Genomic DNA, 22,413 nt, shown 5'->3' with positions numbered 1-22,413 from the left:
CATCCGGCCATCCTCGGAAAAGAGAGCCATGCTGTACCTCAGTACCCGCACGGAAAGGGCTTCGCAACGGGCGCAGGCAGCCCCCTCGAGAGCTGCCCGGGCGTGCTCCATCCCCTAACATGAGACACACATCTCATGAGAATCTCCATCCGTGATGTACCGAGGGCAAGAAAAAACACACCTTCTGTACATCTGGTTGCCGGACATGCTGGTAGACTTCTTCTTCAGGTAAGACACACTGCTTGTAGGACTGGAGCTTTCTTCAAACAACATACAGAGCGCCTGCTGAATAGAAAAAAGCTAATGATGAGTGTGTACAGGTGTGCTTTATACTCCTCCGGTTATTCCGTCACACCTTACCGTTCTAGCAACAAGCCAATAGGATTGGAGTGATTTCATTCACGTTCAGACCTGCTTCGCCTAGAGGCGTTCCCATAGTGTCGTAACCGACGCAGTTCGAGTTCCCTCGAAGGGGAACTTAAAACCTTTTGGTCATTTGTGGGCAGCGGAAACCTTTTAAGTTGATATGGTTAACTTGTAAGCAAACAGTTGCTTATTTACACATCCAGCAATTTAGAAACATTATTTACCAGTCATTTGGAATCGTGTTTTTAGCCACCTTGCAAATGTTAGTCCAATATATTTGCTCTCTTTTAGCTCTGTTTTTGGCCTCTACCAACTCCTGAGTGAAATATCCAGCTATTTAGCTGCTAAATGCTCCACTATGTTCACCAGCTAGTTGATAACTATGCCTGTCCGCCGTTTGGTGCTGAGCAGGTATGAAGTGAGGTTTTTAACATCTGCCTGCTATGGCCGAAAACTACTCTGTCAGAGCGGTAAGAGTGAAATAAAAATAGTAAAGTTGTGGGCCTGACAGTTAAACAGTGAGCTGAAACTTGTATTAAAGCTCCATAAATCAGGTGAGGTTCAAGAGAATTCTCAGGAAAGCAGGTTTGTCAATATGCGCTGTATCCTTTTACATTGTTACACTGTCTTCACATTGTCATTTGATGTTGTTATTATAAAAAAAAATCATTATAGTGGCTTTAACCATTGCTGCTTCTTGTGTTATTTAATTATGTGTGCTTTTAGTCACTTTTACAATACAGTATGTGGTTGGAGCTTGCATCATCATAAAACTACAGTAAAAGGGTAAAATTGTGTTGTAGTGGATTGAATTAATGAGAGTGCCCATATAATTATTAATCACCTTGCTAGTACCTTATATGTATCTCTTGATATAATGATGGGTCCTGGTGATTTAGGCCATTAGATGTTATATATTCCTGCATTGTGTACTGGCTGCAAACTGAAATACTGTGCTTTGTCATTTGGCAGATCTTTCCTCCCATAGTGTCTCACGGAATATCTTTCTCATCTGTATGAATAGAATACCACTTCATTGTCTGGCTGGAAAATCGTCTTTGGTCTCGCCAGAACAAGGGCGTCACTTTGTGTTGAAAAGTGGTGGGGACATTTAGGGGCTCATATTATGGGTGTGACGAAACACTTAGTCCACGAGACATGAGAATGCTCAATGTTGGAGTCAAGACACGAGAAGACACTCCAATGCTATTTAGAAGAAATATTCATTGATGAAATAGGCTATTTGATTAGAAGAATTTGAGCATTAAGCTCTTAATTTCCTGCATTCTGGAAACATTTTCTGCACCAACTTATGGTGGAAATGTCTTCATTTATATGAAGAGATACACTATACAAACATATGTAGACATATATAAACATACCAACATCACATCACATCGGTGCTGTACATCTCTCCGCACATCACATCACTGCTGTTTACACACAGTGTGTACTGAAGGTACTATATTATTCTCTCCTAGATTATGGGGGTGGTAGCCACTTATTTGTCCCCAGAGAGAGGCCCTAATAGGGGTGTAAATAGAGGGTAACCTGCCTGGAGGGCACAGAGTGGGCCCACCCTGCTCCGCTCTAAAACATTATCAAGAGAGCTGGAAAAAAATTAATGTGATTTAAAAGGTCCAAGATATATCGAAAATTGATCTCATGGTATGTGGAGAAAAATTTGCTACAATAGTAATAGATTTTCTTTAGTGGCATAAATATGAAAGTTTGTATATATAGATGAGCTGTTGGCAACACAAGAAGCAAAGACTAAGTTTGTTTTTATTATTTTTCCATATTGCTGTTTTTTGGGAGTCAATGAGATAAGCTGCTTTCCTGCCTATTCAGTTTTCCAGGAGGAAATGACATCACACATCATTTGTGTATACACACACACACACACACACACACACACACACACACACACTCACACTCAAAGGCACACAGAGCATCCTGTGCTTCCTTCCGTGTTCTGTCAGCGTGATTGTTTCCCCTGCTGTGTGACCTCACTGCAGTGCACTTCCTCTCTCAAGGGTCATGTGATCTGAGTCAGTCAGCTTCCTAGCAAATATCCCTCTGTACTTTGATCTAAGCATCACAAAGAGTGAGATACATCGGGGTGTTTATGCAAAAGGTCAGCATGAAAAGGGTTGTGGACAAGCAAACTGTAGCGTGAACTGCAATTTTTGGAAGATCACGTTCGTCATGTTTTGCGGCTTGATGACCTCAGTCAGTGGAGGTAACACACAGACACACAGACTAACCACCTAACTAGAGCTGAAGCAATTAGTTGATTAATTGATGAGACAAATGGCAAAAAAATTCATCAGCAACTATTTTATTTCATTGTTTGAGTCATTTTTCAAGCAAATATGTCAGAAAATGCTTCATCACACTCCCCCAGTGTGATTTGTGATTTTCTTTGTTTAAGCCAAACATTTTTGGGTTTTGGACTGTTGGTTGAACGAAATAAGACGTCACCTTAGACATTAATTGTTAGATGCAGTCCTACAGTATATTATACCTCTTTATTCTAATGGATGGTTTGGTGGGATCCATTGTAAACTCATGATCTATAGATAAGTATTGCCCAAAGCATTAAAATTTTAATCAAGATACTAATGTTTTCAAAATTGTCAACTCAATTCAGTTGCAGAGAAATGTGCATAAAATGGCCTACAAGACATCCAGAAGACAATAAGAAAATGATTTCAGAATTGATGTTGGATTGCTGTAGCACACGAGGGAAATGATAAAGAAAAACCTGACCATCTGATTCACTTCAGGCTATAGACACCAGGCTCATTCTGATTGGTATCTGGTCTGCGCCTGTGTGTTCAGCCAGAAGGGGAACCTTATCTTGACAGGCAGGCCTGCAGTTCGTCAATCCTTCAAACACTGTAGAAAGAACTCTATCTAACATCTCTAGACAACCTGTGATCAGAAATAACACGTCTGATCGCTTTTCAGACCAGATTTCACGTTTGAGAAACTTTGTTTCACCTGTTGCCCCTTTCTGAGTCAAATTTGTTTTGTTCTTCACAGGCCAGAACCCAGTCACTGAAGCATAGGGATTAATACAGAGCTGCAGCTAACAGTTATTTTCATTATCGATTGATATGCAGATTTATTTTTTTGATGAATTGTTTTGTCTATAAACGACCAACAGTCCAAAACCCAGAGACTTACAGTTTACCATCACATAAAACAAGAAAAGCATCAAATACACACATTTAAGAAGCTTAAACCAGTGAATATTTTAAACCAATTAATAATTTATCAAAATAGCTGGCCATTCATTGTCCGTCGATCGACTAATCGTTGCAGATCTAGATTAACATAAACAGCTGATAAAATAATTGGGCTTGGATCCTTTTTGACATTTGCTTTCATTTTAAAACCAAAGATGCACTTTTCTTGATTACTGTAACTAGACTGGTGAGATAGAGAGTTTGACCATAAATAGTGTAGTTATCAGTTGGGTAATGAGACTGGTAGGTTATCATTGGGGTCACATCCAGCAACCCCTTTAGTGTTTTATTGTGATACAGGGAGGGACAAAAAGTTCAAACCCCAAAGATGGACTTTTTCTTCTTTCCATCACAACTGGACTAATGTTACAGCACTAAAGAGAGAGAAAAGTAACTCTAGGCTACGTATGGATAGTGCTGCTTTCTGCTATAGGGAAGAAATGATTATTTAAAGGATGTTACTGAGGAGTCACTTCATGAAATGCCGTTGTGTCCTGTCTTCCTGTTGTGATGGTAAAGAACAAAAGAGATATCCTAATTTCAGCCTAACAGATTCTGGATGCTGAACTCGAATATGTCCTTACATTGCCTAAATAAGCATATTATCTTGTAGTACATTTGTTTTCCTAATTGAGGTGTATTCATTATGGAAGAAAGAGCAAGTGAAGCCATTTGTCTTTTATTTAGATTTACCTTCTGAAAGTGAGGAGGAGGGGCTAGAGCGGGACAGAGGGTGATTTGTCTCTGCCTGTCCATAGGTCAGGAAAGGGCACACACACAAACACGCATTCTTCATCTCAAATTTTTTGTCTTACTTTTGTTGTCTCTGACACACCTACACAAGCATGCACACACATACAGGGACCCTCAGGCAAAGGCATATTTGAGGTCAATCCTCTCCCAGTATAATTACTCTGGACTGATCCCAGACCATTAGTCAGTATGACTTGCCGGCTAATTATCCAGAAAAAAAGGAGAGCGAGGTAAAGAAAATTTGTGCTTGTGATAAGGAACTGTTGCTGACTGAGAATAACGTTGTTGCTAAGTTGCATATGTGGCTGCATAACTCTGAGGCTATGCAGTAGTTATACCCTTTAAGATATAGTCTAAGGAAGTTAAAAACAAATCCCAAGGGTTTAGTATTCCTACCATGTCTTTGTATTAACTTGTTCCCACAATTACTATATTGAAGGTAAACAACAACAATACAGCATCAATAAATAAATGCAGTGGAGATTGGAAGCCAAAGGGCTGAAATAGAAATAGAAGACATTTCAATCGAGTGTATAAAATCATACATACATCATACATCAACATCAGGCAAAAAACATCATGTTAGCACAGATGTTCTATGTGGGATTACACATTTAGAATGCTTTCTATTATTGCTAGGACACAATTAAAATCAAATTTCAGTAGAATCATATTCTGATCATGTTACCGGTCTGCAAATTCTGTTTGCCAAATTACTGATTCAGAGAAGGTGTAATTAAATCAAACAAAATTTGTTATTAAAGCTTTTGCTTTACACATGTGAAGAGTTTAATGTCGTGTAATACATAATAGCAAAACATCCCCATTAATATTGTGATAATAATTTGAACCATATCGCTCAGCCTTGCTGTGTGTGCAGTGTCTTAAAACTTGGATTTTTCAAAACAAACAACATAAGAAGGATCATAGAGGACTTCCCTTACTCAATGACCATTTGATAAACTTAATGTTACAGTAATTGAACTAGTGACATTAATACATTGATACTTAAACCAGCTGCCATCCCTCTTAAATGCTAAATAGCACCACTAAACAGTACATTTGTTCATTGTAAAGGTAGCTCAATCAGTGGAGGGGATAGGTGAAAAGCTGTAGTTAATCCTGAAAAGAAACCGTAACAAACAGTATATAAAAGTCAAAAACTGGGTAATGCTTCATTGTTTCATTCATTTCAGCTCTTGCTGTTTGGTGAAGAGTTGTTTTATGAAGATGGTCACAACAGATGCGGTCATGTCGATTAGTCCATCACGTCACATGCACACGTTTTTTCTAGATGTTTATTAAATGTAAAAATTATTTGAAGATAAAAATGTATACTTTTTTTGCCTTAAGATGATCAAAATATGATCCACTGAGTCTCAGATCGTCCCTGACTGTCTTTGATTTAGCTGCCAAATAGTGTTCAGTTTTCTTTTCATTTAAAAAATGTCCCACAGTGCTGACAATGACAAGCGTCGCTTCTCATTATCTTGAATATTACTTTCCCAGCAGTTGTGCTTCCTAAACAAGCCACCAGGAGGCGGTGTTTGACAGGTGAAAGCTGTTTAGATGCTGAACCTGGCTTGCAGGTGAAATAAAGCTGCACATCTTCCCTTTTAAAGCCAGTTTAAGAAGCACACTCTAAATGATATCTTTAGTACTGCCATCCTCTTTCTCAGAGGAATGAGCTTGATAAAGTAGAAATGCATTGCACAGATGTCTCCCCTTTTCTGTTCATGTTTTATGAAAGTTAACACTCCAATATATCACTAAGATGGACACTCATTCCAAACAATGTCTTGTAGCTTTTTGAAGTGTGTGGACATTAACAAAACGGGACATTTTTTTTTACATGATGGAGGAAGAGGTGGGTGGAACTGGGAGAAATGGGAAAGAGACAGCCCTTCTGCCCTAGATAAATAGACTCAAGAACATGCACACGCACACACGCACACAGGCACACACGCACACACGCACACACGCACACACGAGTTCCCCTCTACCCCAAATAAGGCCTTCGGAAGTTGAAGTTTACATTCAGCATCTGGGGGGAAGTCAAGGGTTAAAGAAGTTTCCCACCACTGCAGAAAGACCTTTGTCCTCTTAAGTCATTTTGCCTAACCCACAACTGCAGAAAACGCAGCCCTCTTCATTCACTTTTTCCTGCATGCCGTGAAGCCAACACATTCACACATTTCATCTTTACATACATGTAAAAGCACATACATGTTCTAGGACACACACACACACACACACTCCACTTCCTCTCCTCGCACGTGAGGACGTGACTTTTGGAAGAATTATCACACGTTGTCTTCCGAAGGGAAACAGTCTAACTTTGTACAAACACACACACACACACACACACACAAACCACCTTTATCAACATTATCCATCAACATGAGATAGAAGAAAAATAATAGGGTATGGGCCATTTAAGCTTGATGAAGCAAAGTGAGACAACGTTTAGTCACAGTTGACATTATCTTCATTTAACTGGTCCGTCTCCAGGTGAATCCTCCCTCCTGTTTATCCAGATATGAGACTCTGCCGTGGTTCCATTGTCCAAGAAACTGATGGGAAAATCATATCTCTTATCTTCGCCATAGAAATGAAGAAATGAAGCAGGGGTAACGTAGGGCTTTGAAATAAAAAAAAAAACACCATGCAAGCATGAACCAGTGAATGCTTTTTCAGTGTCATTAATCAAATACAGCTGGCCTGGAAAAATGAGGGATTAAATACTTTTTGGTATAATTTTGTAGACCTACAATGAAAATGTCTTACTCAAAAAAACACAGAAGTAAAATACAATTATATGCACGCATTATGCATTGTTATCTTTAAAATCAGTTCTGATGATGAGCTGTGGCCCTTGATGACGATTGAGTTTTGACGTATTCACAGTGTCAAATATGTGAATCTGGTCAGTCTTTCTGTTGATATTTACACCCCAGAGTGGTTTTAATGAAAACAAAAGGTTCATCTGAGGTCAGCTTTTCTCCACATTCTCTGCTAATAAGTTTGGCCCACTCGTTGGTTCATAGAGGACATACTGGAAAAACATTAATTGTGTGTGTGTGTGGACACACAGATGGCCATTTGCGCCACTGTCCTGCCATCTGCTGAAATTAATAGATGAGAGCAGATAAGGGGGCAGAGGGATTCTTGTGCGAGGCTGTGTCTGTCTGAAGTGAACATGTGTGGAACATGGAAAGTAAGAAGCTGCAGTCTGTCCCTTATGTTACACCAACTGATTGTGCAGTTGAATGTGTGTCCTAAGAAAATTATATCCCAGCTTTTGGCCATTTGATATCTGGTTAATGCTGGTGTGTTGAATCACCATCATAAAGTCTCAGTTATGTCGTTGTTTTGATCATTACAAGGGTCAATTTACTTGGTCACATTGATCAGTGCAACAGATCAGAAGAGGAATTTCATAGCTGTAGTAATAAACACAACACTTTGCTCTGGTTGCAAACCTTTGCCTGTTTAAAAGAATAATCTGCAGATTTAGCATTGCACTCCTGTAACATTGTTGGACTCAATGGATCAATCATCTTTTTTATTCAACTCATTATTCTTCCTTGTCAAAACCTGGTGCCTACATTACCCACAATGCAACTCAACCACAGACAGTTCAGAGTTTGGGGTGTTATGCCATAGCCAAAAGAAGCCCAGTGATAGATAAACCAAAAGAAAAATACACGCCATTTACTGTTTAACATAGCATTGTGCAACAGTCCAATGCAGGCAGAAAGGAAGTAAAACCTACATTTTCTTGTAATAATCCTCCTTTCCTCTTTTGCACTTGAGTACCCTTACCTTTCCCACCTCACAGATTAATGTTTTAGATCAGCCAAATGAGGTTTGTGCAGACATGTTTCTTAGCTGACTGATTGGTCTCTCAGAAAGGTAATGGGACTATACGGGCGGCTTTTTACTGAATCCTTAATGATACTCAAGGATTAACTTTGCAATAGTTAGTAGATACTTTAAAAGCATGAAAAAACAACATTGATCTGAGATTGGATCTTATTTCATAACCAAAGGTTTGCAGTGATAGGGATTTGGAGAATAAAAGAATTATTATTTAGAGAATGAGACTGCAGCTTTGTGGTTTATGGGCAATTAGCTTCCTCGAAGAACACCATCTGTTGAGAAAAGCCTTGGCAATGGAGCTTGGAGGATCTTTGGGCAAAATTTCACCTCCGGCCTTGATGGTGTGAAGTGCTTTGTGATGCTCCACAGCAGACTGCAGACATCAACATCACTTAGTAGAAGAGGACGCAGATGGAGAAAGCATACTTATAACTCACGTTTTGGGGTAAAGAGAAATTCACCTCAGATGAGTTACACTGTAACGTGCTGACAAACTAAAATCTAATATTCGGTGGCAGACTGAGGTACTTCTTGTGCTGGCAAACACGTTTCAAATGTAACGCCAATTCAAAAAGGTCACTGTTCATGAGAAATTCTCTCTCTGTCTCGATCTGCTTCCCTGTCTCAGCACATGGAAGGGTTATATTATAGATAATTAACATCATAACTGGGCTATGTTTCTGGAAGATGTGCAGCGACCGCACAAAGAGTTTAATCACAGAGCTCCTTCCGCCTTCACTTGGAGTTGAGTCATCCCTGTCCCTCGCCCCCGCAGATCCAGCGAGGGGCCAGGGATTCCCCAGAAGGCCGATCCCTTGGAGTCGCTGTGTTTATTGTTCATCAGGGAAGGCTTTGACTCCACAACATAGAAATAAAGAGTTCATGTTGGTGTGTGTGCGCATCAGGAAATGTAGTTAGTTAGATTAGCACCTGCTCGTCTGCAGAGTAGTAAAGAATTTAACAGTAGCTGCAACATAGACAAAACTTAAGGGGCTGGGAAATATTCGGAGGCTTTCTAGACTCTTTCTTTTCTTGCTAAATCCTACGGGTAGCAAGAGAGGGAAGAGACAGATAAGGGCCGGCTCACAGGAGAGATGACTTCTACTTGCAGAGAGAACAACCATGAGATGGAAGCTCTTTGTGAGTATCTGTTTTGTATTTTGTGTCTGTGGGGGAGCTTGAATATTTTAGACTATCACTCCGTAGAGGCAAGAGGGACAACTGGTTTCCATTAAGGCCAATCAAGTCAAGGCAGGATGTATCTTCTTCGGATGGGAATGTGGAACATGGATGCACAGAAACATCCCAATGTGCTGGTTAAACGTTTCTTCCCTTCCCTTTTTTTAGCGCAAACATTGATGTAACAAATGTGCTTACTGGAAACTCTTCTACACTTCCTCTTAAAATCCTTGTTTTATTTTCTTGAGTTGAAGAAACAAGTTTTCACTTGCTGTGGTTTGATTTAAAAGAGAAAATGCTTTTATGGTGAGCAGTAAGGGCTACTTGTTCTCTCCTTCTCTCTAAGCCCTTGATGCTAGCTCTCAGTATTAAGCAGCCCAGCTGGGAAAGCTTTGTTTGCTTAAAACAGACCAAACGACACCATAAACAAATGCTCAAACCACAAAAAAAGTTTTTACACGGTTAGTACAGTAAGAAGCTGCTGAAAAAGGCAACACGTGCCTGATTTATTGTAACCTTGAGGTAAAATGTCCACGCTGGTGTCTGAGGACTAAACCTGGAGGAGTGAAGTATTTTACTGTCAATAGAAGATATATACACAGATAGATCCATCTCTACTGTTAATGTATGTTCAGTGATTTCAGTCAAGGGGGGAGGTTGAGTCTTTGAGGCCACTTTAGGGTGTTGAGATAAACCATCCTCACTCATCACACACATGCTGTCTCCATTTGCACCACAGTGGAGCAGAGCAACCACAGCAAAAGAAAAAAAACACATACACAACAGGAAGTCTCCAACAGACCCAGCTATCTTCCCTGTAGGTATCTAGGCCAAGCCAGATGGTCTTCTTCTTTCCTCTTCTCCCGCTTGCTTCTTACTCTTCCAACCACCCTCACCCCCTTTTCCTCCTCCTACTTCATCTCTTCCCCCTCCCTCCTCTTTCCCTTACTCTCTTCCTTCTTCTTCCCTTCTGCCTTTCCTTCAGCTCTCCCCCTCAGCTGAATCATGGAGGTGGCTCTTTTAATCAGCTCCATATGTGCTCTGCCCTGATTTGGTGGCCTTCAGCAATCACTCCTGACCTCCAGGCCTTTCGCAGAGCTCTCCAGTGAGGGTCACCACATACCAGGCATCACCGCATATTAGTCTTCAGTTACCTCTCCAGCCCACATGATTTGATGCTACCAAATGTTTGAGTGGGTCCAGCCGAAATGGCCACCGTGTTTCAAAAGGAAAAATGAGGAAACAAGCAAAAATCCCTTAATTTGAGTTTAGCAGAAAGCACATGACTTCATTGCAAGAAAATCTGACGCCTGGTTGAGTTTTGTTATTGAAATCTGCAAGGGCATTTTGATGGGGAATCTAACTCATGCAACGGTTTTATTATGCTGTTTTCTGAAATGTGTTAGTGAAGAAGTGCCTGTTCTGTTATGACGATGTAAACTGGCAATGCAAAGTACATGCACACATATTGCTTTAAACAGCCAATCACCAGGCTTAGGTCCTAATTTAATTTATTTGCCATAAATCTTTTGCTCAGAGCTGCTTTTTCGGCTCTCAGGACGACTAATAAAATAACACTCCTAACATACAGGAGTCCTCTCCAAGAGGAAATGGCAACTTCAGATAATCATGGAGGCTTTCAATGACAGCATTGTTTATTGTTTAGTGAGATCTATATGGAAAATATTTTTTTGTTTTTTTTAAAGAGATATATGACAGGAACGTGCCAGAGTTTTTGCCAAGAACCTCAAAAAGACTGTTCTTCAGGCTTGCTGGACAGTAAAAACATTTATTTTCTGTCCTGTTTCCACACTGGAGGCCAGTGACAGATTTAGGATCCTGATCTCATAAAAAAGATTCTGCTGAGAGAAAGTCATACACTTAATTGATTTTCTGCAGTGAATCTACCTAATACCCTAGCTTATAAAATATTGACAAGCTTGAGCAGTGATAGTTGAAACTGAACCAACACCCCATTAAACTGTTTAAATTCTGAAGCCAAGACTTTGTGGACACCTATTTGCTGTTCATACACAGTCCACAAGATAAATTATTGTCTTGCAAAGCATGTTATATTACTGAACAATTGTGTAAAACCCACTTAAATCTAAAATTATTCAGTGTTAAATCAAGTCAACTGCATAGCACACAAAACCTATAAGACTTGTAAATGGAAGCTGATAATAATAAGTGTTCTAATAATGTGCAGCACAGATTACCTGATAAAAATACACAACGCAACCACAGCCAAATCTGCGATTCAGCTCCACCTTTGAGGTGAAGGAAGCATTTTCTGCTGTATGTTATAAAAACCCTCTCTCAGGCTTCGGCTGTATGCTGATGGAAAAAAGAAGAGCCACGTCAACAAAGGAACAAATTTATCACTCACTCCTTCCAGTCAGTCAAGAGCAAACCCATTTTATAACCATTTATTAACTATTCTTTAATTAAAAAACTTCTATTCTTATTCTAAAAAAATTATTTTCACATGTCGACTACGTCCGTGTTTTGCAGTCAGCGGGTTGGCTGTGATAAATGTGACTCTGTGTTGTGGGTGAACTGGAACACAGGAAGTACACAAGAGCAATGCATATTTCCAGAGAACATTTGGGTTTTGGAAACTTTCATCGGTTTTGCGGCCAATACTGACTCCAGTGCCAATTGACACACTCAAGTTGTTCATACATGAGTATGAAATGTTGGGAAATATGATCATATTGTATATTTTCTATATACTATAGAATATTATATAAATATGTATATATATATATAGAATATTATATAGTGTGTGTATATATATATATATGTGTATATATATATATATATATATATATATATATATATATATATATATATATATATATATATATATATATATATATATTAGTATGTGTGTATATGTATATATATATATATATATAAGAGAAGATTGACTCATGTCTGTTCCTTAAAAATGAACAACAGCCTGAGACAGTAAGCTTAGCTTAGCATAAAGGAAAAAAAAACTAGCCGAGCTTTAGATGTGCTGGTAGGAGGGTTTATTTAAACTATGCTAGCAGTCTAAGCTAAGTGAATCATCTACAGTTTTTAATTTCATATTTAGGGCTCAGATATGAGGATTGTTTCCATCTTCTGATGTAACGCTCTGAACTTCTCTTTACTTTTCTAAACTTAGAAATGTTCCCTTTTAGTCATGGCTTTAGTGTGTGTGTGTCAGAGAGAAGGAGGAAGGATTTAAGGAGGGAGATCACCAAATGTTTTCAGCGCACACACACACACACACAATCTAATACCCTCCTAAATGGGAGGGAGAGAGCAGATGGCCTCTTGTCTTGTGCAAACACATGGGCACACATGCTGAGAAAATAAATGTTTCTGTATTTTGCCACACTCTCCCACTATCTTTTATTTTGATTAAACTGACCTACACATACACATACAGCTTTTCCTCTAGTGGGTTTACTTAATCGCACGTGGTTTGAGACAGCCTGTCCACAATGTTCTCCATTCACTTTCTCTGAATGAGGGGTGTGGCAGGCGAATGCCTTCTCCAGCCACTTGGGATGGCAGTCACATGACTGAGCTGTGGGCGTGGCTAGGGGAGCAGCAGCAGTCCAGTCTCACCAGCTGGAGCTGTGATTGAGAGAGGAAGAGAGTAAAGAGAAGGAGAGGAAAGGGCTGGGTGAGTTGTTGATTTTTATGTTTGCCGTGTGCTTCTCTGTCTTACAAGGATTACATGGAGCTGTAAATGATGCTGGAGAAAGGAGATAAAAGGGAGAGAGAAACAGAAAGGGGGCAAGATGGATTGGTGCTCTGAGGCTGTTGGAGTTAGTTTGCTAGGTGTCTCTTGTGTGCTGTGTACAAAATGTTTTGAGGCTGAGATGTGGAGAGGGTGTTTTTGGGAGGAGATCTGTAGAAAAAAACAGGCAATTTATCGTGCAGTACTTGTACTTTGTAATTAATTTTTTTCCTGTATACTTTCCCATTGTTCAGCCATCTGAGAGAGTTTGGGGGGTGAGAATTACCCACCCCCCTTCTCTTCCCTCTCCTCTCCTCCCTTCTCCTTTTCTCTCCCATTGTGTCTTCAGCACTGGAGCATGCATGGATAATCAATTGGCCATAATGGGGCAGAGTGTTGACCAATCAGGATCAACCCTATTACTCTGGACTCCAGAGCTCTCTCTAGACATGTTTTCTCCTTTAGCCTAAGCTCTCGTCACTGACTTTGATCTAGTGCAGTGGATTTGCCAGGCACTGATAGAGCCAAGCTGTTTTGACGTGATTTAACTTTGACAATCCCTTGTGTCCGCTCTCCAGAGAGTTTGTTGCCAAGTTCAAGGAGAGTTGAAGAGTCGAACATGTTGTATTTTCAGTTTTGCTTGAGTTTTGCTCTTCCACAGGGAATAGTAAGATTCCTCTTGTAACTCTTGTCAGTTGCTTCTGGTGGAAGAAAAAGAGGTTGTGGTTAACTATAATTTTGTGCCCTGGAGGTCAACAAAACCTTTGAAATATCAGCTGTTCAGTGTTTTCAGTGCATCACATGGTCTACTTTTACACAGTTTGCAGTACAGTGCCTGAATAGTTGCTTTGTTGATGCTACACCCAGAAATCCCAGTCAAGTCTGAAGTAACATAAAAACTAGAGCTTCTGCTCTAGTCTAGCCATGTAGCAGCATTATCAGACATGTTCTAAAAAGTGATGCTTTTTACCTTGCACTTTGATACTACTGCACAAATAAATTGTGCTTGGGTGCTACCCTCAAGTCACTGAAACAGTGTCACAATACCAGCAGAGCGATATTGAATTAAGAAAATAATTTGTTGTTATTTTCCCACAGTAGTCAGCCTGCAGTGTCTGTATATTGGAGCTTAGCACATAATACATTTGATACAGCAATTTCCCAATGCTGCCTCGTATCTGATTTGCATAAAGCATTATTACAATGTGCTTTACAATAGACGCCAGTTAAAGCCAATCAGCCATTGTTTTGTGTTGCTAATCACATTAGCTCGTTGATAAGTAATTCAATCAACCACAGAGAAACATTTCATTAGGATTGTTTGAGATCTGATGCGTGGAATAAATTCACACAGCTGTCCATTTAGAAATACTATTTCTAAGAAACCTTAAATGCTGCATGTGCAAAGATTTCAAACCTGATTCAAAGGGAAATCCACTCCTGTGTAGAATACAACCTCTTGTTCCCATCATGTTGGGCAATTCAGTGCACTTTTGGCCCATGTTTTTGACCAAAGAATTTTCCCTGAAGGAGACACATGAACATGTTTTACGGTAAACAACCGGAGTGTTTGTCAAAAAGTGTTCTTTCCCACATTACAGGATGTCTTCGTAGTCCTCTAGCTAATTGTATCCATGTGCATAAAAGTCTTGTTCCTTTTGCTGTTGTCTTCCTGTCAGCAAGTGAATAGTGTAGTTCTTATGTAATGTTGTTCTTTTTGATTTCCCTCATCAGCACACTGATGTAGAAAAACTGGCAGTCTTTTGTGAAATACAATAGTTAGTCAAAATGGAACCACATTTCTACAAAATGTCTTGTGCTGTGTATCGCTCTAGCTGCCTGCAGTGGGAGGATGTTTTATGTTGTATAGTATGTCACAGGAGGGAGGAAGTCAGACATGTCATGTCCTGTCAGAAGTGACGGGCTGTGGGCCTGCCAGCCCTGGAGGAGTCGAGGTCTGTGGTGCTCTCGTCTACAGCGTTGTGACAGTATTATGCCTCAAGGCATTATGGGTCATCCATCACAGTGTTTTAGATTATTTTAAGATGAATTTACGGAATTTAGTCCCTGGATTCCACAAACACCACATGGTTATTTAAATTAGAAAACTTGCACTTGAGAACTTATTAAAAACATCTTGTGCTGTTTGGCAAACTCTTGATACAACAGTTTGGTCCACTCATTCTTGTATCTCTTGTTGTCTGTTTCTGTTTGCACTTGGATTTATACACATGTTTGTAAAGTGAACTGATGAAGAGACATAGTTAACAGTATGTTTAATGGATTCTAACTTAGTGGTGCGACACAAAGGAAAAAGAAATGCGCCTTTCCATCTTCAAGTTCAGAAGTCAGCTCTCATTAACAGCTATGCAGCATCCGCCGCTGAAATATTTGAAACAGCCAGCCCCTCTCTACTTGCACCATGCTTGGTGGTTGTGATGTCCTTTACCCTGTACCAGTTCCTCTACTGCAGCTGTGGATGAGTGTGCGGCTGGACCCTCCTTGTTCCCCTTCCATCTTTCTCAGAAATGTTTGGGCTTTGAGTAATGGCTGTGGTTAGTTAGCCTACAGTATGGAGAGCTGCCCAGAACAGAAGGCTCTTACAGTTGTGCTCAGTGCCACAATGACTGGCCTGCTGTGTTGGGCTTTGCTTTCTCATTTTCTCAGTCTCTGCTTACAGTACTCTGCTTATCGATCCAAACCACGCCCACTCTTGTTGTGTTTTGCAGCCCATCACTGTTATTGTAGTATTTACCTCACATCTCTACTCTCCCTGGTCGTGCACTTTACCTCAATGACCCTCCATCTACAGCTCTTTCTGTCCATCTCTTCTCACCCTTTCAATCTTTGATGTGTTTTGGGACAGGTCATTAGCAAAAATACCAGATGTTTCCACGTGGAGAGCTGTATTTCTACATGACTCAACTCCATCGGCTTTGCTCCACGTTAGGCCAGGGGTTGCATTCTTAGTGGGCCGATGCAAGTGACAAGGTGGAAAGACGTAGTGGCCCAGTAGCTTTCTTCAGACCTTTTCAGAAGTGCCAATGCCTGTATGTGTCAGCTGTAGCAGTCATCAACTTCACCATACCTCGTCGTCTCGTCTTACGTGGCAGGGAGTTGTTATTACGGAGAAACACGGCAGGAGTTTTAATCGCCATGTTCCTTTGGTTCAAAGTACGGATGAGGGATTGAGTGAGAAGGATTTCCTCTTGGATGTGGATGACAGCTCAGTGAGAACCACCTCCTATCCTCCCAGCTCCCTTCTGTCGACCTCACTCTGTCACTAACTGCTATAAACATGTTATCCCCCTCAAACAGAACGCAGTGTAGCATTAAGCTACAGGCCTGTGCTCCTTTTAGAAACATGCATACACTTGACATTGAAGTCACCACACCAGGCAAAAGCTGGAAAATGCTTTCATAGAGATTTAAGACAGACTTTTCTTCTTTTTTGTAGCGTGCAAAATTGTGCTTGGCCCTATATCAGACCATTACAGGGTGTAGACAACATAATATTAACACCTATTGGAAAGTGACTTCGAAGGGAGTTTCAGCTAGCACAGTGAATCATGATTGTAAGCGCTGACACAATATGGTATCACATTCTTCTTGTCTGTTTAAACTTGTGGCTACTGATCCTGTGTTTGGCTCATGCTGTCATTGTATTGACTATACTCCCTGACATGAATGCTTTCACAGTTCTTTGACCAATGCATCTGTCATATGGGCACGGATGATTCGAAGTCTAGTGTTTCTTTGAAGACATGCATATCAGAACGCAATTGCCAGGTCTCAACATACTGTAGCTGATAAGTGCTGCTATTTGATGTCCAAAGCCAACTTCTAGCGGAGTTTGTAGTTATGATTACTTCAAAGATGTTGTCTTGGACATTGGACAAGTGTAGTTTGTGTTTAGCTTCAGAATTCAAGCTTTTATTTTGCAAATGTTGAAGTATTGTTGTAGAAGCATTTATAGCAAAATGTAAACTTATAAAGGAAATATAAACTGAGAAGGAAAACTGATCAACTCATCATTTTTATTGCTGATGTCATATTCTTGGGTAGAGCTCTTCCTGTGAAATACTGCTCTGCACTGTAGGTGTCAGCCATCTATATGCTCTGCATAACAGATTGTGTGTCTTATTGTCACAATTGGGGGTAAGCCACTGTAGTCTTATACTTCATTGTACTAAATGTATTAGTGCCTATGCTCATTAAAAGGGAAATTGCCATTAGAATAGCACTGGGAATGGTTGTGATGTGTTTTATTGTGCTCGTGTCCCAAGATGACTTGGTTTATTTCTCATTTGAAAGTGTGAAAAAATCTAATTCTTTACCTGACCATACTCATAAAACTACTCCAGAAATGATATTAAATTGTGCATATGTTAATCCTGTATTCATGTGACACACTTATGACTGTCAGTCAACTCCTTGCTGCCTTCAATCTGGACCCTCCATCCATCTCATCGAGACGGCAGCAGGCATAGAACTTAACGATCTCTTCATCTTTTAGAGGTAGCCACCAAAGGGCCGGTGGAAATGTCATCTCCGGTTTAAAAAAGAGAGGACAAATGGAGGACAAACAGAAAAACACACTGACATAGATACACACATACACACTTAGGAAAGGGAATATTCAGAGGTTTCACCTTATGGGAACCACGTTTTAAAGAAAATAGAATAGCAAATAGCACACAGGGTTCAAGAGCTGTCAGTAACTGTGTGTGAGTGGAAGAACAGACATTATACCTTCTTTTCCCAAAGCACAACCCCCTAAGGAATTATTGTACAGCTTTTGAACATATGCTTACACAGACTGAAGGCAGGGAGGAGAAGAAAACCAAGTCCCTTGTCCGGCTGCAGACATCACTAGAAACAATGCATTTGTTCAAGACATTATTTAAGAGAAATTCAAAGTAAAAAATAACAAATTATGATGTATACTGAATGCACCAAAGTTAAATTCCTGTCTCATTTTCTTGCAACTGTATCCTGCAGTGACAGCAGCAATGTTTTCCACACACACTGAGCAAAACATCAGCTTGAGGATAGCATATACATTAAAACTGTAGGCAAAATTTGTGAGGTGTTTTAATCCAAAACTGACAATAAATTATGGGCAGCTTTAAAATCATCACACACAGACAGTTCAATATGTAGAGCATCAGTCATCAACCACACAATTTAAACCATTTGGCTGATCTGCACTGATTACATGTTGCACTTGCCATGAATCATTTTGCTTATTTCTTTTTGTCTCTTGTCTCATCCACCCTGTCTTTTTCCCTTTCTGTAGGATATTTACCATACTGATATTGTCAGGGCTGGAGTTAAGCAATAACATACAAAACCTACTAATTTAAAGCAGGGCTGAAAAGTGGTGAAGTGGTGCTTGTGGATGGAAGAAAGGGAATTTCTTTGGTTTCTAGGAGGCTTCTCAAAACACAATGAAGGCTTTGTGTCTGGCATTGACACATTCAAGTTCCACTCAGTGAACTTTTAAATGTAGGGTTGGATGTGATTTGCCTGATGGCATTTTAATGAAGGGATTGAGAGGCGAGTGTTGAGTTATGTGTGAGTCTAGAGTGGGAAGGGGATTCTCTGTTACAGCAAAATAGAAAATTGTATCTGAACTAAAGGGGAGCACTTTGGGTTAGCTTTCCAGTAGGGTTAGATTACAGGTCAGATTAAGGAAGGAACAAAGTGTGTTTGATGCTTCAGGATAGTGGTTACTGATTCATGTCAGCTAAATGTTTGCAAGTTACATACTTTTTGAAATATCAACATTATGCATTACTGTCCTGTGAAGGTTGAGGCCAGGCAAGAATGCTGCCTGAAAGCAGTAGTGTGTTTTCTGGTCTCCACTGAGCTATGCTGGCGTTCAGGATTGACAAAAATAAATTCTGCTGTATTGTGCTGCAGTATAATGTCTTCCAAGAAATCTGTTGCGTACTCTTTCACTTCAAGACTGCACAGTTTATCATGTTTATATTTTATCTAAAATAATACAATGATGGAAAGTCTTTTGGAAGCCTATCATACCACAGTAATGACACTGACACACAGTAATTACTTATTTTACTTTAATATACACTGGTACTGTACAATATCCCCAGTGTGGGTCATGATCCAAAATACTGGATCGTAAAATGCCCACAATGCAGCTTGGTACTCCATGCCCCAAGTTTGAAACGCAGGCTTTCTGTTAAAATGACTGTAAAATTGGTGGAGTACCTCTTTAAGCTACAAACGTTTTTAGTGCGGATGTAAATGCTGTGGTTTTGTCTGCTGGGGAGCCCTCAGTGACAAACAGGAAACTAAACGGCTACCATAATGCAGATAAAACACACGACAGAAACTCATTTTTGATAGAGTACTGTGTGAAATACAAGCACTTTGACATGCAGACACTTTTTTATTAATAAGGCAATATGAATGGCCTTGTCTTTCAGAGAAAAGTAAGGATACATATAAAAATGCCAGTAATACAACTTGAAACAGCCTCAATTCAACTACAAATGCCCTCATTTGAAGATAAAGGACTAGAGTCATCTCTTTGATGGGATCTATCCATTCATGCAAAGAAAAAGCCTGAACTCATCTCCATTCATTAAACAAAGCTTTCAGATGAGCTAAAAGTTCCTCTTTTGTATGTCATGGGGCAAAAAAATATCCTCTGCCTAGTGTATTTATTGGAATAAATCTTCACACAACATCTGTGTGCACTTTTCACAAATACTGTTTTCGTTTTGAGACTTTGTAGCGATGAAGGGAAATTGGAACTATTTTGATGTGTATACTCATGGAGGGGTCAGTTTAGGTTCATTGATGCACCTGTTGGGTCGTCTGCACAGGTCAGATTCCTATATTTTTCATCTGAATGAACTGTGCACCCTGCTGGCTCACTGTGGCTTTTTTTGGCTTCAGTTAAATAAAACACTGCTCCTCGAAGGGAATCTATTCCACTGAACTCTCCCATGTCTGATACATTGTTCTATTTCGATGCATCCGTTGGGTTGGTCTCATTTGAGAGCAGTTTGGATTCAACGGCTGAGGTCACTGAGTCGTGATCTGAGTCATACTGTATGTCTCTGTTCATTTGTAACAGAGAGGTTACTCATCCAGAAATGTAGTTCGCTATGGCAAAGGTTATCAACCCTTTCTTTGTAGAGCATCATAACGCTCAAAAGCAGATCTGACTCATGATGACACACTTCAGAGGCTGTTATAGATGCAAATGGCAGAATAGTCCATCCGGTACACAAATAATGATGTAAAAAGGCAGTGAAAGACAATTGCTAATGGCCAGTTCATCGCTAGCCCTGAGAATGAAAGGGGTATCATCAGGAAGCAGTGCTGATGGAAATTAAAATGCTCAGTTGGACTACATGAGGAAGAGAAGTGAATATCAAAGCAGCAGTGTGGTTGTTAGGCTGGGTAATATTTTCAAGTCTCCTGGCACTGCCGTTTTGTTCTTCCTTTTCTCATTGCACAAGTTCTTGTTGCTAAGCTTGTTTGTTTGCCTCTACTAGAGTTTGACTGTTGTCTGCTTTTAGAGAGCAGCCATGTAAGCCAGCAGATGGCCCAGCATAGCTGGCATGGCCATGGTGCACAGGAGGCAGTTTGGCCGCAGACCTGAAGTAGCCCGTGTCATTAGAGCTAATCGGCATTCTGTCACTCAAAAGGCTACTAATGCAATCGGCTCAGTGTAATGGAGTTCAGTGCATGGCTAGCCAAACGATGCTTTGTGACACTATGCGAACATTTGCAAACCTGTCTCCAAGGCTAAAGATAAACTGATCCAAATATCTCAAGCTTATTTTATCACTTCCAAAACACTGCATTTCTGTGTCGGCGTTTCTTGAGGGCAGCGATGCAGCACTAAATCAGCTCACTGTGATGAGGTATTAACAGAGGGTTCGTATTACAGCACAGACTGAACTGTACTCCTGAATGTCAGCATTGTTTTTTTTTTTACTGATAAAATGAATGTCCTAGCATAAAATGAAATTGTCTCTTTGGTTGTGTATACTCATCATTTACTGACGATGGTGATGATGGGCACAGGGGGATGCATTTTTCTTATATACCCAGGATTAGTAGTGGATTTAATTGAGTTTTAGCCAGCACAGTTCATCAGTTAATCATTAGACTGTCTGAGAATTGAAAGTTGGAGACTGTTGAAAGTGTGGTACCCTTCCTCATGGTCCAGAATTGTGGCTCTTTTGTCTTTCTTGGAGAAGAACAAGGTATTTTGATTTCATCTTTGATTTCACTTTGTTTAATAAAGAGGTAGTTACACTGATGTTCCATCAACTTTCAACCTCCCTCGGTGCGTAAATGTGTGTGTGTGTGTGTTCTGTGAGACATCCCAGTTGTGCCCTTAAATTAAAATCACCCACAGCACTTCAAGGGCTGCATAAGTGGTTGTTAGCAACACTTTTCCCACGACAAAGTCACAAAGAGCCAAAAGAAGGGATTATTTTCTTCTGGAGAGTCTGTACTTCATAGTTGTAGTAAAAGCTCTGAAAAATTAATACTCTTAGCAAGATCACTTTCACAGCCTCCCACTGTCTCCTGTACCTCCATCTCACACTTTCCATCTTATCTAAGTGCCCAGAAAGGCAAAACTCTGAGCAGGAAAGTTAGATATCAGAAAATGTTCCACTGTTATTTTGTGCTTCATTTATATTCACATCACCAACAGGCATAATGTTGCAAAAATGTTGTGTTCTTCAGCAAAAAAGCTTACAGGTGATTGGTTTGCAGTGTCTGTGGCTGCAAACCTCACACGTACGATACGACAAATTCTTGTGTCACAGCACAGGAAATGTTGTCTTAAGAAGTGTAAGTCTCTGCCCATACCAGCACATTTGGCAGAGTTGAGCTGTGTTTCAGTTTGCTTGTTGCAGCAGTGCCTTGGCACACAGCCATCGTCTTCCTGCAGTTGATCTTCCTTAAAGTGAGGTAAGCCATAATTTGTAGTTAGTAGTTATTTTTTCTCCCAGAAAAGTTTGCCCATTTTGTCTTCCTTATTCTTTTGTGATTATGAAATTCACTTCTAATCTACAGCTGTAATGCTTCACTTTGGTTTGCTTCCACATAATTCTTTACTGAAAAGTCAGAATTGCTCTTGTGGGCTGTGCTGCAAACATGACTTGGTTGATAGTCGAACTTTATGCATCATTAAGGTGCAGCTGTGTGTCTGTTCGCACAAGATTTATTGGTTAGTTTTAC

General features: G+C 40.1%; 2 protein-coding genes across 9 annotated transcripts in view; one reads left to right on the top strand and one right to left on the bottom strand.

The window, feature by feature from the left end:
- The window catches only part of sept9b (septin 9b), a 73,850-nt gene that overhangs the window by 32,824 nt on the left and 18,613 nt on the right, over positions 1-22,413 (top strand). Inside the window, exon 1 of one of the 7 annotated variants that reach the window (XM_046046872.1) lies at positions 9,335-9,395. The exons of 4 other annotated variants lie outside the window; for them this stretch is intronic. In XM_046046872.1, coding sequence (XP_045902828.1) covers positions 9,350-9,395 — 46 coding nt within the window. In that variant the 5' untranslated portion in view covers positions 9,335-9,349. Of the gene's footprint in view, positions 1-9,334; positions 9,396-12,978; positions 13,117-22,058; positions 22,144-22,413 lie in introns of those variants that run through there. 2 more of the 7 variants (XM_046046873.1, XM_046046874.1) reach the window with 2 other exon arrangements.
- LOC123969463 overlaps positions 12,914-22,413 on the bottom strand; it is a 121,057-nt gene continuing 111,557 nt past the window's right edge. For both annotated transcript variants that reach the window (XM_046046890.1, XM_046046889.1), the window contains exon 4: positions 12,914-13,067. In XM_046046890.1, coding sequence (XP_045902846.1) covers positions 13,030-13,067 — 38 coding nt within the window. In that variant the 3' untranslated portion in view covers positions 12,914-13,029. The remainder of the gene's footprint in view (positions 13,068-22,413) is intronic.

The sequence above is a fragment of the Micropterus dolomieu genome, linkage group LG04 (assembly GCF_021292245.1).
Source record: "Micropterus dolomieu isolate WLL.071019.BEF.003 ecotype Adirondacks linkage group LG04, ASM2129224v1, whole genome shotgun sequence".
Lineage (NCBI taxonomy): Eukaryota > Metazoa > Chordata > Actinopteri > Centrarchiformes > Centrarchidae > Micropterus > Micropterus dolomieu.
This window is presented reverse-complemented; position numbering and strand designations above follow the sequence as displayed.